This window comes from Taudactylus pleione, unplaced genomic scaffold (genome assembly GCF_031769625.1).
Source record: "Taudactylus pleione unplaced genomic scaffold, aTauple2 ptg000609l, whole genome shotgun sequence".
NCBI lineage: Eukaryota > Metazoa > Chordata > Amphibia > Anura > Myobatrachidae > Taudactylus > Taudactylus pleione.
In genome coordinates, this window is record NW_028285011.1 from 4,742,697 (window position 1) to 4,760,220 (window position 17,524).

At 44.6% G+C, this 17,524-nt stretch overlaps 1 protein-coding gene and 1 long non-coding RNA gene across 3 annotated transcripts in view; one reads left to right on the plus strand and one right to left on the minus strand.

Moving 5' to 3' along the window:
• LOC148480586 (uncharacterized) overlaps nt 1-723 on the minus strand; it is a 174,472-nt gene extending 173,749 nt beyond the window's left edge. The window contains exon 1 of the long non-coding RNA XR_015871959.1: nt 630-723. This is a non-coding gene — a long non-coding RNA (uncharacterized LOC148480586). The remainder of the gene's footprint in view (nt 1-629) is intronic.
• Nucleotides 1-17,524, plus strand: part of CNGA3 (cyclic nucleotide gated channel subunit alpha 3) — a 77,299-nt gene that overhangs the window by 43,921 nt on the left and 15,854 nt on the right. The window contains exons 5-7 of one of the 2 annotated variants that reach the window (XM_088454097.1): nt 9,944-9,994; nt 12,907-12,987; nt 17,037-17,129. The exons of the other annotated variant lie outside the window; for it this stretch is intronic. Of the exons in view, the coding sequence (XP_088310223.1) occupies nt 9,944-9,994; nt 12,907-12,987; nt 17,037-17,129 (225 nt within the window). The remainder of the gene's footprint in view (nt 1-9,943; nt 9,995-12,906; nt 12,988-17,036; nt 17,130-17,524) is intronic. 2 annotated transcript variants of the gene reach the window in all.

Consider the following 17,524-nt stretch of genomic DNA (forward strand, 5'->3'; position numbering starts at 1 on the left):
AGCAGCCAGAGAGGGGATAGGCTAGGAGGAGCAGACGGCAGAGAAGAGGCAGGTAAGCAGAAAAACCCTGCTCTTGTCTGAAAGGGGTCTACCTGGGAATTTCCCGGGTAGACACTGTAGTGTGAAAGGGGCGTCTCGACCAAATACCCGGGAATTTGCACAGGAGAAATTCCCGGGTCTGAGCAGGAAATTTCCCGGGTTGTATATCTGAAAGGGGTATAACAGACCAGACGGCTACTTGCTGGCATACATTACTGTACTTAGCCTATGATAGCTTGCCCCTTCCCTCCCCTGCTTTCCCATTCTTATTGTAAAGAGGCACTACATATGGATGTAGACATATGCCTATACAAGCGCAATACAAATAGGCCTCTTTTACATGAACCAAACAGCTGCATGCACAACTTCGCCAATGCATAGGATGCTGCACACATGACTATTGTAAATCTTTGTGGAATATGGCTTCTACCACAGAACCTTCATGCAGATGTGTAAAATGTAGAAGAAACTATACAGTTGTAATAAGGGATATCCAATTTTTGTTTATATATATATATATATATATATATATATATTGTGACAAGAATCACATAGACCAGGTAAAATCCATCAGTAGCTTTATTGCTCACCACAGGCAGGTATACAGGATATGGCAGTTTCACAGGCAAGATGTTACACAGTCTTCCAAACAGCAATATTTTCTTCAGTGGACTCGCAGGTCCAGGATCCCTAACACTAGACAGCCCCGGGCCTATAAGCTGGGCGACTATCTCACCATCAGGCTCAGTTTCCCCAGTGTCACTGCAGTTCTTAAACCAGCCTTACACAGGTGTCTGTAATCAGCTGCCTTTCCAGACTCTGATTGAGGCAACACCTGAACTGGACATTTCACATTCCTAATGCCTTTGCTCTGCCAAACCTGGGAGATATGGATATTCCACATTTACTTAATGTGGAATTATGCTGACCCTGTCACACTCAGCCCCCCTTAGCTTCAACCACCCTGGTCAAGCTGAGAAACTTCAGGCGAGCTATCTAAAGCTCGTCCTCCTCCTTCTCTTCCTCTAGCTTCGCCACAGGGTTGCTTGGAGGATCAGGCCCAACAAACCTTCTGGAAAGGGCATCAACACTGGGGTGCTGTTTCCCCAAACGATGCTGCACCTCAAACTTAAATGGCTGCAAAAACAAAAACTAGCGGTTTACAAGAGCATTCACTTCTTTGTTCGTGTGCATCCATTGTAAAGGGGCATGATCTGTAACCAACAAAAACTCCCTCCCGAAAAAAATTATATTTTGACGAGTCTACGTGATTACCAAGCACTCTTGCTCCACAGTTGAGTACTTGTGCTCTCTGGGCATCAATTTCCGGCTAAGGTAGAGGATGGGTTTCTCTTCCCCTTCTACCACTTGGGAAAGAACTGAGACATCTGTCTGCAATTTAAACTGCTTTTTAAAGTTAGGAGCCTGCAGAACAGGTTCTGCACACAAGGTTCGCCTTAAATGCTGCCATGCAGCTTCTGCTGCTCTAGACCATACTATCTTGTCTGGGGACTGTTTTTTAAGACACTCAGTTAATGGTGCTGCCCTAGTGGCAAAATCATGAATTAATCTGCGGTAGTAACCCACTAGGCTAAGGAATGTTCTGAGCTGGGATTTACATTCGGGTTTAGGCCATATGAGGACTGCCTCCACCTTACTGGGCTGAGGTTTTTCCTGCCCTCTGCCTACAATATATTCCAAATATTTTGCCTCCACCATTCCAATGGCACACTTCTCGGGATTAGCAGTAAACCCATGTGCCCGTAAAGATTGCAACACTGCTTCTATTCTTGGAAGGTGTGACTCCCAGTCAGGGCTAAAGATGACTATGTCATCTAGATATGCAGCTGCATATTCCTTGTGAGGTCGCAGCAACCTGTTCATAGCCCTCTGGAAGGTTGCCGGAGCCCCATGCAAACCAAACGGCAGCATTTTATACTGAAACAACAACAGCATTCCCCAGAGGTAGACCAACATCTGGTTGAAACGCATTGGGAGATAGACATACAAACTTTCCACACCAAAGAGAAAGAAAAGAAGCAAGACACAACCATTCGGACGGGAGCTCCAGCACCGCATTGATCACGTGGTCCAGCGAGCACTCGGCAGTAGGAGAGGAGAAAAGGAAGCAGCCGGATGGACAGCAGGGAGTTTGGGCACCAGCACGTAGGAGCAGTCGGCGTGAGCAACACACAGGTGAGTCTCTGTAGTGGCAGGGTACCCGGAGGCCGGCCATCACAAGCCCAACCCGGCTTACCCCCACTTAGATGCCGGCATCAGTCTGAAAGTGCCGAACACCGGGGGATGTCTGTAATGAGGCGGACCTAAGTGATTTGGCACTGGGAGATTGAGCCAAGTCCGGAGCCCCGGAAGAGACCCACACCATCAGTCCTCAGCATAAGTGTGCTGTCTGTCCCCTTCACCCACCTTTACTGCTGCATGTGCACCAACTATATCATTTCCTACATAAAATTATTTGTCTTGCAAGCGGGACGCCGCTCAGTTTCATCTTTAAAGTATTTATCAATTTGACTTTGAATACATCGAATATTGCACCTAATATTTGAGTAATATTTATTTACCTTCACATGTGGACTAGATTCATTCGATTGGATTAAGAATTGAGCCTGGACGGAATACTCTTAACTCGCATGATAAGGACACCATATGTCCTCTGGAAACATATGCATATATAATTTTCCTCATTTTGGAATAAGTGCCAGAGAGCATAACATCAGCCACCAATAGAAAGAAGTTGCTAACCTTTATTGATTGCACCTATATTTAGTGTCATAACTGGCACAAGTTTATATGTAACGATTTTATTAATGTGTCTCAATATATTTCATGTTTTTATGTGTATTCATAATTTTTATTTACAAGTAAAATTTATTATCATTCTTGACTCTGTATCAGTTATCAGGTAATTAGATCATCATATTTAAACTGCCTGGTTGCCACCAATCACTGCATATCTTATACTATAGTACACAAGACAAGCGCAGCACTTTTTCTGATATTTCTACTGAAACAAGCCTCCTGGGGTAGAGAAGGCTGTTTTGGCCTTAGCAGCCTCAGTTAAAGGTATCTGCCAATACACTTTTGTAAAATCTAGGGTGGTGAGATACTGGCTGTTTGCTATTCACAGAGTTGTGCAATTACAGTCAGGTGCATAAATATTGGGACATTGACAGAATTTTCATATTTTGGCCTCTATTCACCACCACAATGGCTTTGAAATGAAACAAACAAGATGTGATTTAACTGCAGACTTTCAGATTTAATTTGAGGGCAATTACATCCAAATCAGGTGAACGGTGTAGGAATTACAACGGTTTCTATATGTGCCTCCCACTTTTTAAGGGGCTAAAAGTAATGGGACTATCAACTCAAAAGCTATTTCATGGACAGGTGTGGGCTATTCCCTCGCTATTTCATTATCAATTAAGCAGGTAAAAGGTCTGGAGTTGATTCTATGTGTGACATTTGCATTTGGAATCAGTTGCTGTCAACTCTCAATATGAGATCCAAAGAGCTGTCACTATCAGTGAAGCAAGCCATCATTAGGCTGAAAAATCTAAACAAACCCATCAGAGAGATAGCAAAAACATTAGGTGTGGCCAAGTCAACTGTTTGGAACATTCTTAAAAAGAAAGAACGAACCGGAGAGCTCAGCAACACCAAAAGACCCGGAAGACCACGGAAAACAACTGTGGTGGATGACAGAAGAATTATTTCCCTGGTGAAGAAAAACCCCTTCACAACAGTTGGCCAAATCAAGAACACTCTCCAGGAGGTAGGTGTATATGTGTCAAAGTCAACAATCAAGAGAAGACTTCACAAGAGTGAATATAGAGGGTTCACTACAAGATGTAAACCAATGGCGAGCCTCAAAAACAAGAAGACCAGATTAGAGCTTGCCAAACAACATCTAAAAAAGCCATTACAGTTCTGGAACAACATCCTATGGACAGATGAGACAAAGATCAACTTGCACCAGAGTGATGGGAAGAGAAGAGTATGGAGAAGGAAGGGAGCTGCTCATGATCCAAAACATACCACCTCATCAGTGAAGCATGGTGGTGGTAGTGTCATGGCGTGGGCATGTATGGCTGCCAATGGAAGTAGTTCCCTTGTATTTATTGATGATGTGACTGCTGACAAAAGCAGCAGAATGAATTCTGAAGTGTTTCGGGCAATATTATATGCTCATATTCAGTCAAATGCTTCAGAACTCATTGGACGGCGCTTCACAGTGCAGATGGACAAAGACCCGAAGCATACTGCAAAAGCAACCGAAGAGTTTTTTAAGGCTAAAAAGTGGAATTTTATGCAATGGCCATGTCAATCCCCTGACCTGAATCCGATTGAGCATGCATTTCACTTGATGATCTGAAGACATTTGCAGTAGAGGTCTGGCAGAGCATCACCAGGGATGAAACCCAGCGTCTGGTGATGTCTATGCGTTCCAGACTTCAGGCTGTAATTGCCTGCAAAGGATTTGCAACAAAGTATTAAAAAGTGAAAGTTAGATTTAGGATTGTTTAGTTTGTCCCATTACTTTTGGCCCCTTAAAAAGTGGGAGGCACATATAGAAACCGTTGTAATTTCTACACCGTTCACCTGATTTGTATGTAATTACCCTCAAATTAAATCTGAAAGTCTGCAGTTAAATCACATCTTGTTTGTTTCATTTCAAAGCCATTGTGGTGGTGAATAGAGGCCAAAATATGAAAATTCTGTCAATGTCCCAATATTTATGCACCTGACTGTATATGCAACTGCGCATGCACAAACCTTTCACGTAACGTCTATAGTGTATGCGTTACACAGAGTGTAGGCACAAAGATGCTGTTGGGTCAGAGTGTAGGCACAAAGATGCTGCTGGGTCAGAGTGTAGGCACAAAGATGCTGTTGGGTCAGAGTGTAGGCACAGTTATTCCTGATCCCCTGTAGTGCCTACACTGAATGATCAGTCGTTCGGTGTAGGCACCCTCCATCATTCCTGACCATGGCCAATCTGTTGTTATTGGCAGATTGGCCTGCATGTCTAGGCGATGGCAATGTCGGGAACGACCAACGGGAGCGCGCATCGCTGGTCGTTTCCGACATTATAGTGCACAATTTGTGCATGATTACTGAGCGATTGTACGATTACAATGTCGTAATCATGCAATCGCTCAGTAAAATCGTCAAGTGTGTACGCACCTTGAGAGTTGGCTAGAAGTGAACGTAGAAAAAGTCTGTCTCATGGGCGTGTGATGGGAGTGTCTCGGGTGTATCAGTGTAGGCGGCTGTGTTCCTAGACCAGTGTTGGCTAACCTTGACACTCCAGCTGTTATGGAACTACATAACCCAGCATGCACTGCTACAGTTTTGCTATTAGGGCATGCTAAAACTGTGGCAGGGCATGCTGGGATATATAGTTCCACAACAGCTGGAGTGTCAAGGTTAGCCAACACTGTCCTAGACGCACAGCCACAGAAGCCATAGTCAGACAGAGAAACTCCTGCCATAAGGGTGGTGCAAGTGTCCATGGTGCACCGATGGTGGCATCTAAAGAATCACCAACAGTGTTACAGAATGCAGAGATGCTGAAAGTGGGCGTCTCAGTCCAGAATGCAGAGATGCTGAAAGTGGGCATGCACATTCAGACTCAGGCTACTACACAAGGGGAAGGCTGATTCTAGCTTTTGCATAATATCGCAGCCGCAACTGTGGCAGATGCAAGAGCAGCAGCTTCCACCTCTGAATGAGACCCTTAGAATTTGGTGCACATTTACTAAAGCTTCCAAAACAGACTAGTGGAGGTGTTGTCCATAACAACCAATCAGATTCTGTCATTTTCTAGGATTCAATAGAGAAACGAGGGCCTGATTCAGTTGTCTCCTTCTGTGAGATCGCTCGCAGTTCCCCCAAACTGCAGCCTGATTGACATGCTGCTGAATTTCTGGGGGGGGGGGATGGTGATGGGGCCACTGTGACCATTCTACAAAGCTGAGGCTTACTCAGATGGCTGCGACCATCTTGACCGGTGGCCGTGATGGTGATCCGATGCTGCATTTCTGGACGCAGCATTTGGATCTGCACAGGGCCGTTGAGAGCCCTGCTGTGCCCCGGTAAAAAGGGGGCGTGGCCTAATCGTGGGAGGCGTGGCCACGCCCCCTCGAATAAAAAAGTACAAAAAAGTATACATTTGCAGCGCTGCGCGCCGGGGAGGGGGGGCGCTGCGAGCCCCTCAGCCCGGCGCGAAGCCAGGGGGGGGCGCGATCAGTGTGATTGCTCCCCCCCTCAGGCATAGGAGATTGCTCGCGGCTGCTAAGCAGCAGCCACAGCAATCTCCCACTGCATCTCAGCACACGCTGTGTGCTGGGAGATAGTGAGGAGGGAGGGGGGGCGGCGCTGGACCCGGGCCCCCGCCTGGCCCCTGCCGGGCCCCTCTGGAAGCCCGGGCCCGGGTAAATTGTACCCGCTCCCCCCCCTCTCGGCGCCCCTGGATCTGCAATGCCAGTAGTGGATGTCTTTTACCCTTAGACGCCTCCTGCAGCACTGGCATTTTTTATGCTTTTACCATACAACTCTCATTCACCCCCTGAGAGCCAGAATTGTTTGCTATGGGCAACAACACCACTTTTTAATTTTTAGTGACTTTAGTAAATCTACCCCTATGTAAAAGGCTGGGTATTGATACGTGACACGCATGAACAGTGGGATAGATTGAAATGAAATTGTTTTAGTTAGCTCTGCCTTGTGACACATTTATGGATTATTGATTTGTTTTCATCACTCGCCACCAATATCACTAGAAAGTGGAAATCTTTTACATAAGACCAGGAGGAAGGGGTTAGGGAGTCATAGCCCTGACCACAAGAAAGAGTTACATAACAGAGCCTCCTCAAAGCACTGGGGGCCCAAAATATCTTATACTTATATATATTATATGGTGACAGCAGAGATACAATAAAATTATGGTACACTGTAACTAATATGCAGTGCTTGCAGGTCTTACTTAGGTAAAGTCCATATTGTAGAACAAGTGGTTTTGCAAATGCTGCAGGTCTCCCTGTTATAGTGTACAGGTTGAGTCTCCCATATCCAAATATTCCGAAATACGGAATATTCCGAAATACGGAATAATTTTGGAATGACTGAGATAATAAAACCTTTGATTTTTGATGGTTCAATATACACAAACTTTGTCTAAAGCACAAATTATTTAAAATATGGTATAAAATTACCTTCAGGCTGTGTGTATAGGGTGTAAATGAATGTACACAAACTTTGCTTGAGCCACAAAATTATTGAAAATATTGTATAAAATGAGCTGCAGGCTATGTGTATAAGGTGTATATAACACATAAATGCATTCTGTGTGTATATTGGGGTCCCATTCCCAAGATATTTCATTATGATATGCAATTATTCCAAAATACGGAATATCCTGTTATCCAAAATACCCCTGGTCCCAAGCATTTTGGATATGGGAGACTCAACCTGTACCAGGCCAGCCTGGAATTGCTTGGTGCTGGTTACCAGTTTTCCATGGAGGATCCCACTCACTTTTCCCTATGCATTGACAGTACCAAGCACAAGCTATATCATTACCATTGCATTTTATCAATTATTGACTTTTGTAATATATAGCAATTGGCTATTATTGCTTTTTTTTTAAACCGGCTTCCCCCTGCCTAGAAAATGTCACCATATTTCTGGAGTCAAATATGGCCGCCAACATTCTGGTGAGATACCGTCCTGGGTGCAAGTGTGTGGCATGGGGCCCGCTTTGACTAAAGGGTGTGTATGTCACAGCACAACCTGCACCCATTATAGATAAGTCACTGGCCAAAATTGATAGCTTTTCAACCAACTCCCGCATCTGGTGACGTAATCCTCTCTATGGGCTCTATTGTTAGGTGAGCCGGTCGGTGCATGCGCGGCACCTTTTCACTGTATTTTTTACCAAAAAATACAGTGAGAAGACTGCAGAGGGGATTCGCAGGGACAGAGCTTTATCGAATTTTGATAAATCCTTGTGATATTGCCTAAATTCGTAATGCGAATTTAGACGAAAATATCACACTACAATCTACACTTCAAATGCGGATTGTAGTAAATACAAGCCTACCATGGAAGGAAAGCCAAGCAATGGGCCTGATTCAGAACCGCGCAAGTGGCTCGATGTTTGGCCACTGCGCATGCGCCACATCCAACGTGCGCATGCGTGAGCCCCGCCAAGCGACTGAACTTCAGACGCTGCATGGCACGCTACAAGACGGGGCAGGGAGTCCACTCGGGATTGTGGCAGCTGAGACCCTACCCCAGGGTCTCGTCGCAAGCCCAATGGTCGCGATAATCACGACGGTCTCCAGGCCGCTTGCACAAGCTGTGGGTGGACACCCACAGCTTTGCGAGTGGCCTGGAGACGAAAAAAAAATACACCCGCAGACCCTGCGAGCTGCCTGTGGCAGAGAGCGGGTCTGAATCAGGGCCAATGTCCCTAAACTTCAGAGGTATCCTCTGAGAGTTAATCAGAGTCAACCCATCTGAACACACCTCACCCGAGCAAGTGGAAAAGTTGCCCATAGCAACCAATCAGCTTTGAGGTAGCATTTATCAAGTACAGTCTATAATGTGATAATAGAAGCTGATTGGTTGCTATGAGCAACTTCTCCACTGATCCACTTCCCCTCTCTTTTCACTGCTTGATACATCTACCCCATGTTTTCTGTTTCTGTCTTTTTAGCAGACACATGGGAAGGAATTACCACTTATAAACACTTTTTAAGACTCAGAAAAAAAATCCAAAATGCCCAGAATAAGCACCAGATCAAGGACTCTATTTACTACACTCCGCATTAGTAATGCAGATTGTAGTGTGATATTGCGAATTCAGACAATATCACAGGGATTTACTACAAATCCGTTGCAGGGACAGAGCTTGCGAGGAAGCTCTGTCCCTGCAAATCCCCTCCGCACACTAGTCACGGTATATTCGCAAAAAAATACAGTGACCAGTGCCCCACGCATGCACCGACCGGCCGCCGCTGCTACCCCTGGCCCTCTCCCTTAATTACACTTACCGGCATGATCTGGCCTCCGGTGATGTCTTCCATGTCCTCCGGTCAGCTGCTCTCCCATCCTGCACCATGATCCGATCAGCCGATGACCTGGCCGCAGTGCAGCATGGGAGACCAGCTGACCGGAGGGGAGTCATCACCGGAGTCCCGACCACTGGTCCATGGAGTCAGGTAAGTGAATTTTTTTTTACTATTTTTTTTTTTGCAGTGTATCAGCATGTGGTCTGTTTAGACCACACAGCTGAACACTGGGGCTGGCTCCCGGCTCTGCTCTGCCTTTTAGAGCAGAGTAGGAGCCCGGTAACTGGGAGAGACCCTGGATAACGCCACCTCCAGGTGGCGTTATTATCACAGTGCTTTCCCCGGTATTTTTTTACAATTTATTTTTAGTAACTTTGGTCGGATCACATTTCTCATTACAATTATGGGAAATGGGATCTGATTACTAAAAATAAGTGATACTTAGGGGTTGGAGTAGAATTTTGTGAATTCTACTCCAATTGCCCTATAGTAACTGTAGGTGAAACTAAAATAATGTGAAAAGGGTGTGAAAACACCCTTTTTCACTTTATTTTAGTAAAAATAATGTTAATAAATAGAGCCCTATAACACATTCCTTGTATTCATGAGGTTCTGGTTGATGATGAATTTGATCATCCCACATATTCATTATCTCCACTGTGTGTAGTATTGGGTCAACTTTATAATTTTACCTTTACAATGATTGGCCAGCAAGGCTTTATTCAGCAACATTTGTGGATTTCTACCTGAATGTATAGGATGCAGATTGTTATTTGTTCATTTGTCTATTTTTATTAATCTCACAGTCACTGGGTTCTTGCCAATTTCAATGTCAACAACAGCAACAACACGGATGAGTAAGTTCATGTCTGTTACTACCATAGAACAAGATTCCTCAACATCCCAATGTTCTAGTAGTGATAACTATACATTCCCTCCATAAATGTTGTATTATCCCATTGGTATTGCTTATATAGGCAATAGAATATAGTGCCTGCTGTAACTTTTTAGTTTAGAATAATTGTGGCTGTGGTCTAGTCATTATGGTGTGTCTGTTTCCTACACAAGCGTAGTGCACCATATCCAATCCTATGAACGGTTTTGTGTTCGATATGTCAGTAAACGTATAAGAAAGGCAGTGTGATCCGCCAGGGACGTGGTAGACATTACAAGGCCTACAAAAAGCTGCATACAGTATATGAAATAAAGACAAATCAGAGGAAAATAAGTTCATAAATGAAGCTAGTATAAAACAATTGTACTATCAATTAAGAAAGGTAATAACTAACAATTGCAAAAGTGAGAAATAAAGAGAACAATATTAAGGAGGGTAAAACAAAAGATGTTGAATGCTATGACACGGATCCCATTGCTCGGGAGACACGGCTCCCATTGCTAGGGAGACGGCAGGGACAGTCCATGGCTTGTGAAGACCCGCTGTGAACGGAAAAGGTGGGAGAGAGCTGGCAGAATGGAGCAGGGGGCGAAGTAGGGCAGCGAGGGGCTGAGCGGAACAGAGAAGGGGGGGAGCATGAATAACAAGGGCAGAGCAAGACAGAGCGGGGGGAGGCAGAGAACGACAACGTAAGTCTGTGCAGGGCAGAGTAGAGAGAAGCGGGACATATATATGCCGGGTCCCTTTACTGGTGTAACATAATGCATGTAAGACACCTGCATCCAAATGCTAGATATAATATAAAAATAAAGGGACCATAGAGATTTAATTTAAAATGACAGATAAAAGCAAATAGAATAAATGCTTGTATACAGTATAAGAATTAATAACAGGAATAGCAATGTTATATTGCCACTTTACAGGTTACCAGTGAAGCTTCAAAATAAGTAATGTGTGCAGGTTTTTGATTTATTAACTAAAACCAATTCATTGAAGAGCTGTGACAATTATGACAATTATGTTCAGTTTACAAGAGAGAAGACGTAGAGGCAGACGTAGACATAACCACGTTCCCAAGTTGGTGTCACTACACCCTCTTGGCCATGCTCACCCCAATCTGTCAGTGGCCCTGTATTTAGAGGATTCATTGAACAAATTATCAGTTAGCTTTTGGTGAAGTTCAGTAACATTTGATAAGATGAAGAATTTTACTTACCATTGGTACTGCAGCTCCCTCGTAACCTCTAAATGATCAGCGGGGCACTCCTTTCTCCTTCTAACACCTATCAGAGTGGGGGCATAGACCTAGAAGGAGCTTGGGTCACATGTGATAGCTTACCGAGTTGTGGGAGCCCAGGAGCCAGCTGTTACCCATCTATGGACGAGACAAGTGTTTCTCATCCGCTAAAAGGTCACATTTTCCAGACCACCCAGCAGGTGCACAGGTGTATTCCCAACTGTCACATCTTAAAGAACTACAGTTGACCTGGAAAACATGAACTGTTTGGTGTCCTGAGCACCGAGTTTGAGAACCACTGGACTAGATGAATCGAATGTTTTTCTGCCAGGAAATGTTATGTTTCTATCACAAATCTCCCACACACTGCATGTAAGCAAGAAGTAGTCTTTTATCAAATTTTCACAAAACATTAAAGTCTAACATTCTAAAATAGGTTTTCATGAAAGCTTTAAATCTGTTACAAGGAAAACAGAGAAGTAATAATACACTTAATCGGTTATCCTCCATATATGTAAAATCATTTAGGGGCCTATTCATCATCATCATCATCATCATCATCACTTAATTTCCACAAAAGCAGGTGAAAATGTTGTGAAAATTAACATTTTCACCTGCAATTGTAGAAATTAAGTTATCGGGCCATTCATCAAGTAGGTACAGCAGGAGATATCACAGATATCTCCTGCTTACCTACCTCTTGTGACATGGCCCGCTCTCCCCATACACTAGTATAGGGATAGACTTCATCAAGCTCCAAAAATACAATATTTTCAGAGCTTGAGTGTGGGCGCATTCGTCATCTTTCGGATCCCTCCGCCCCTGTCCGGCTCCTTCCGCCGGACGTCGGGGCTCTTGTCCGCATGCGTGTCCTACAGGAAGCAGTGAAGCACTTCGGGAAGACAGCTGATTTTTGGAACAGCTGTCACCGCACTGGAGCAATGATGAATTGCTCCAGCGCTCGCGTTGAGTTAGGATGTTAATTCAGATACTGATAATTAACATCATGAATAGACCCCTTAATGTATGATATTCACATATTTAAAACTGTCACTATTTTATTTCACAGTCACGTTATAAGCTTTTTTGGTCATGGTATCTTAATTAAAAATGATTTGAAACTACATATTTATAACTTTCATTTTCATCCACTATTAAATTGCCATTATTTTTGCTTTCCAAGAGCTGATCTTTGATCACACAAAGAAACCAGGTATTTGAAGATCACAATCTGAATGTTATCTGGATGGAATGGTCACATCAGGGGTATATTTATAAAGGGTGCAGGGTGCACCCATATTATACTTACCTCTCCGGAGTCCCACGTCGGCGCCGGTGTCTGCGCTGTAAAAAATGCCTGGAAAAATGGCCTCTGCGGCCATTTTCCCGGTGACCTGCGCATGCGCTATAGACTCTGGGCACACTCTACTGCCCAGAGTCTATAAGTGCAGCGCTGGCCGCCAGATGGAGAGGAGGGGGCCCGTGACAAAGACTGCACACGGGCCCCCTCCTCTCTAGAAACGCCCCTGGGTCACATATTCATGTAGTTGAATATAGGTAGCTCTAGTCCTTGTTGTTGTGCTATTATCTTCTGCTGAAAGTTCTCTCTCCACTCTCCAATCTACTGCATTAAACAGTACAAAGAAGGAACAGAACGCTGTCAATGAGAACAAAGAGCAAAAACAAGCAGACAAAAAAGATGATAAAAAAGAAAACGAGTAAGTACTGAAAGCTTTGTTATACTGGACTCTACATTGTATCAACCTTTTGATAAAGCTAATGTTGTGGAACACGTGTCGAGTCACTGGGGTGCAGCACTCAGATATGCCGTGACCCCAGATTCAGTCATCCTTGCAATTCGCGGCTTTTTTCTGCACACAGACTATAGTGCAGTGTGACGGTGCACAGAGCTTCCTTCTTAGCAGGGCCGCTGCACGAGCAGCTTAATCATCCATAAGCCGTCTGTGTCAGCTTACTTTACTCATAGGGGCACAGATTATTGTATAACCACTGCAGTGATACAATACACTAAAGCAGTATCAATCACTGGAATACTGTTTGTAGACTAAGGCACAAGTACATTAGCAAACTGAGAATTACTCAGACTCCACTAAGTAACACCAAATGTTATGATTGTACAACTGTTTAATATAAAATACTCATTTGTATATTTACACAGTGCATTCTCATTTATTATACTGAGGCACATGGGTTCACACATGAAGGGATCTATGGCCCTGATTCAGAGCCGGACGCTCTGACAGAGCGCTCGCTCTGAATCAGGGCCGTCCCTCTTAATTTTTAGAGCGGCCTCCTGGCCGCTCGTATAGCTGTGGGTGACCAACCACAGCTATAGCGAGCAACCAGGAAGATGGTCGCAATGGTCAAGACCATCGTGACCATCGGGCTTGCGACGAGACCCTTGTGGTAGGGTCTCGTTGCCACAAGCCCTAGTGATGTCAGTGGGGCCAGCCCCAGACATTAGGCGTTCACATGGGAACGCCTCCGTCTGGGCAGACACGTCCTCGGCACGCCCACCAAATGGGGCGTGCTGTCACTCACCATCGACAGCACGCCCCCTTTTGTACGAGGCCCGGAGTGACGGCTTGCCCGTCGCTATCCGGGTCTCGCGCATGCGCAAGACGGAGCCGGGTCCATCGTGCGCATGCGCGCGGGGCCAACATCGACCCGCTTGCGAGCGCTCAGCGCTCGCGAGCGGGTCTGAATCAGGCCCTATGATACAACCATCTCAAATATAATTAGCTCTCCCCAGTGTTTGAGAGTATAATTTAGATCCTTTTGTGGTGACTTAAGGCCTGAGGACTCAGAGGTGGATGCAGTGCCGATGTTTACTCAGTTGTCCGATGTTTTTTGTACTGCTCATGTGTCCAAGTCGCACTGACTTGGACACGGAACAAATTTTGACACAGAGGGAGACAATTTCAGTTGGCATTCATGGGTGGTAAGAAGGGGCTGGCTAACTAGATGTTGGCGTGTCACAGACGTGTCACAGCTGGCGACTGCATCTTTTTCCGCAGTTGCACTGGAAGTGGCGGCCATGTTCCAACGGACATTCTGATTAACGATATAGGGCTGCTCTAATGTCCACTGGTATGACCGATGTGCATCTGATGGTGCCACTTGTTATGCACAGTAGCCCTGATTCAGCAATGCACATATGTGCACTGCTGAACGCAAATTCCCGATGGTCGGGAATCTGCGCAGGCATCAGACCTGTACTACGCTTGTGCAGTACGGGTCCTGCGTGATGGCACGCACAGCGGAGGCAGACTCTCAGTGATTGACAGTCTGCTGCTATTTGTGGGCGGAAAGGGGGAAGCAAAAGCCTGTTTCCTAAAATGGAGGCGTGTTGCCGCCGTTGGGGGGGGAGGGAAGAGGCCAGGATCTCCATTGGCTGATGGAGATTTCCTCGCCTCTTTGTTGTATCTGCGGTGGCTGGCTTGAGTGACCCCATGGGTCACTCAGCCTGCCGATGTGATTTCAGATTATCCGATGCTGCGTCCTCGTACGCAGCTCTGTTAAGTAATGCATGCAGGGGGCGTGACGTCTCGCGCTGCATTACCATACTGGTGCTATTACAGCTGCTAACATGTTAGCAGCTACTTAGCACTTGCGACTGCAGCTGAATCACCCCCAGTGACGGATTAGCACTGCAGCCAGTTGGCTTCTCTGTACGAATCCCATCAGCTGTAGCATTAGCATAAGGACGCAATCATGCCACGTAAAAAGACGCAATCCCGGCTGCATTAGCTCCCACCTCTGAATCGGGCCCTTAGTTCAGCTGATAATAATCTAAAGTAGCATAATATTTAGCTAGTGAATAGCAGCTGTACAGCCCAACAGAGTTAATAGAATTATTATCAAACTTATAGATCATATTTAACGGTATCTTATTACCATATATTAAGAACCCAATTGTTTATTATCCACCTTGGAGATCGGGTACCTACCTGTATAATTGATGACTTATTGAGTTGTGACACCTTCACTGTTACCAGAAAGAGTGTACTTATACTGTACATCATAGATCAGCTTTCATTTATTTCAGGATGGTATACTCCAGGGGTAGGTAACCTGTGGCACTACAGCTACAGTGAAATTACACTTACTGGCATGCCTTGATAAAGTTTTGCTGTTAGGGCATGCTGGGATGTACAGTTCCACAGCAGCTGGGGTGCCACATGTTGCCTACCCCTAGAATACTCAATATGCCCCCCAAAAAACATTTGAAAGGCGCGTCGACCGCAGGTGGTCAGGGGCTGTGCTTTATAGCAATATGCTGCATGGCCCCTGCACTGTACGGAGGAGGAGGTGTAATGTGCGCCGCACATTGTGCTGTCTATAAATTAAAATACTGCACATTACACCTTCTCCTCCACACAGTGCAGGGGTTGTGCGGCATATTGATATAAAGCACAGCCCCTGGCCGTTCGCAGCCGCTCAGCAACAGGTCAGAGAGTGGGAGGTCGAGGAGGTGGGCGGGCGAAGGGGTGTCAGAATGATTTTATGTTGCCCCCCCAACGAAAAATCGTTCCGATGCCCCTGCTCAATACCACATAAATCCTAAAACACATTGTACAATATATAGTGCTGCAGAGATATTCTATTTTGTGAGACCTTAATATACAGGCAGGGGCGCTGAGAAGGGGTGGGATCAGGTACTAATTACCCAGGTCTGGGCTTGTTAGAGGGACCTGGCGGGGGTCCGGGTCCGATGCTGCCCCCCTCCCTCTTACCTTTCAGCAGCCCAGCACACGCTGCTCTGGGGGGAGCACTCACACTGATCATGCCTCCCCAGGACTTGCGCTGGGTTGAGGGGCTCACAGCACCCCCCACCCAGGGCACACTGACGCTTTTCGGCACTGCAAATAGGGTTTTTAACCAAAAAAGTCAAAGGGGGAATGGCCACGCCTCCCATGATTAGGCCACTCCCCCTATAGTAATGGAGCCTGGATCGGCTCTCTACAACTCTGTATACAGGCCCTAAATGCGATAATTAGATAATTTGCCAATATTACTGATCAGGATAACTGTCATTGTGGTTTTAATACATGTTGTATTGTATCTGTGTAAAATTGAATTCACGTTTTGTATGTTTCACTGTGTTGTTTGAGGGAAATAATTTAAGTCTTTATCTTTTTAATGTGTATATCAAAGGTTCCCAAACTCCACCATTACAGTCCTCTTTTTAAGGTTATCCTTGCTTGAGCACATGTGATGATTAGTACCGCAGTCAATTTGATTTGACCATCTGGACTCAAACATGAATAGCCTTAAAACCTTCACTGTAATGGTGAGAACCTCTGGTATATGTAATAATATTTAGATTTTAAACACACATAGCCCTTTATTTTTGGTCCTAGAGTGTCCTCCCTCTTTTTGGAATTCTTTGTATTTTGTATTGATTATATCAATATTCCAGGAGCGCCTTCTGGATGTACAGCATAGTACTTCCACTTCAGTGAGATAATCCATCCAAAATGAATCCAGAATAAAGGTCTTTACCCTTATACAAAACAAACATAGCAATTCTTAGTCCAACTATACAACCTTCCCTATGAAATATTTGTATTTTTCAAGAGTCATACAAATAACCCAGGTATTTGAAGATCACAATCTGAATGTTACTGTATCTGGAATGGTAACATACTTATAGTTGAATATAGGTAGCTCTAGTCCTTGTTGTTGTGCTATTATCTTCTGCTGAAAGGACTCTTTCCACTCTCCAATCTACTGCATTAAACAGTATAAAGAAGGAACAGAACGCTGTCAATGAGAACAAAGAGCAAAAACAGGCAGACAAAAAAGATGCAAAAAATGATGATAAAAAAGAAACGGAGTAAGTACTAAAAGCTTTGCTAGACTAGACTCTACATTGTATCATCAGACAGTGAAATATCACTTGTGTTTTATAATGTCATTTATAGGTATTATTTGTATGTATTATTTACCAAATTGTTTCTTATATCAAATTATGTTTGCAACATTCATAGAAAAGAGGAATTATTGGAAGAACCACATTTCCATAACTACAATATAAATTTATGTATTCATTTGCTTTTTATATAAATATATTTAAATCAAAAAATGAAACTCTTATGCAGATGGTCTAGCAATTACCTATGTGTCTTGGAGTACAGGTGGGAGGAATAACATCAAGCAGCTAGTGTAAATGGGAGCCAAGTTAGTGGGGATCAGAGGGTTGGAGTGTTGGAGCTCCTTCTGGTACCACTA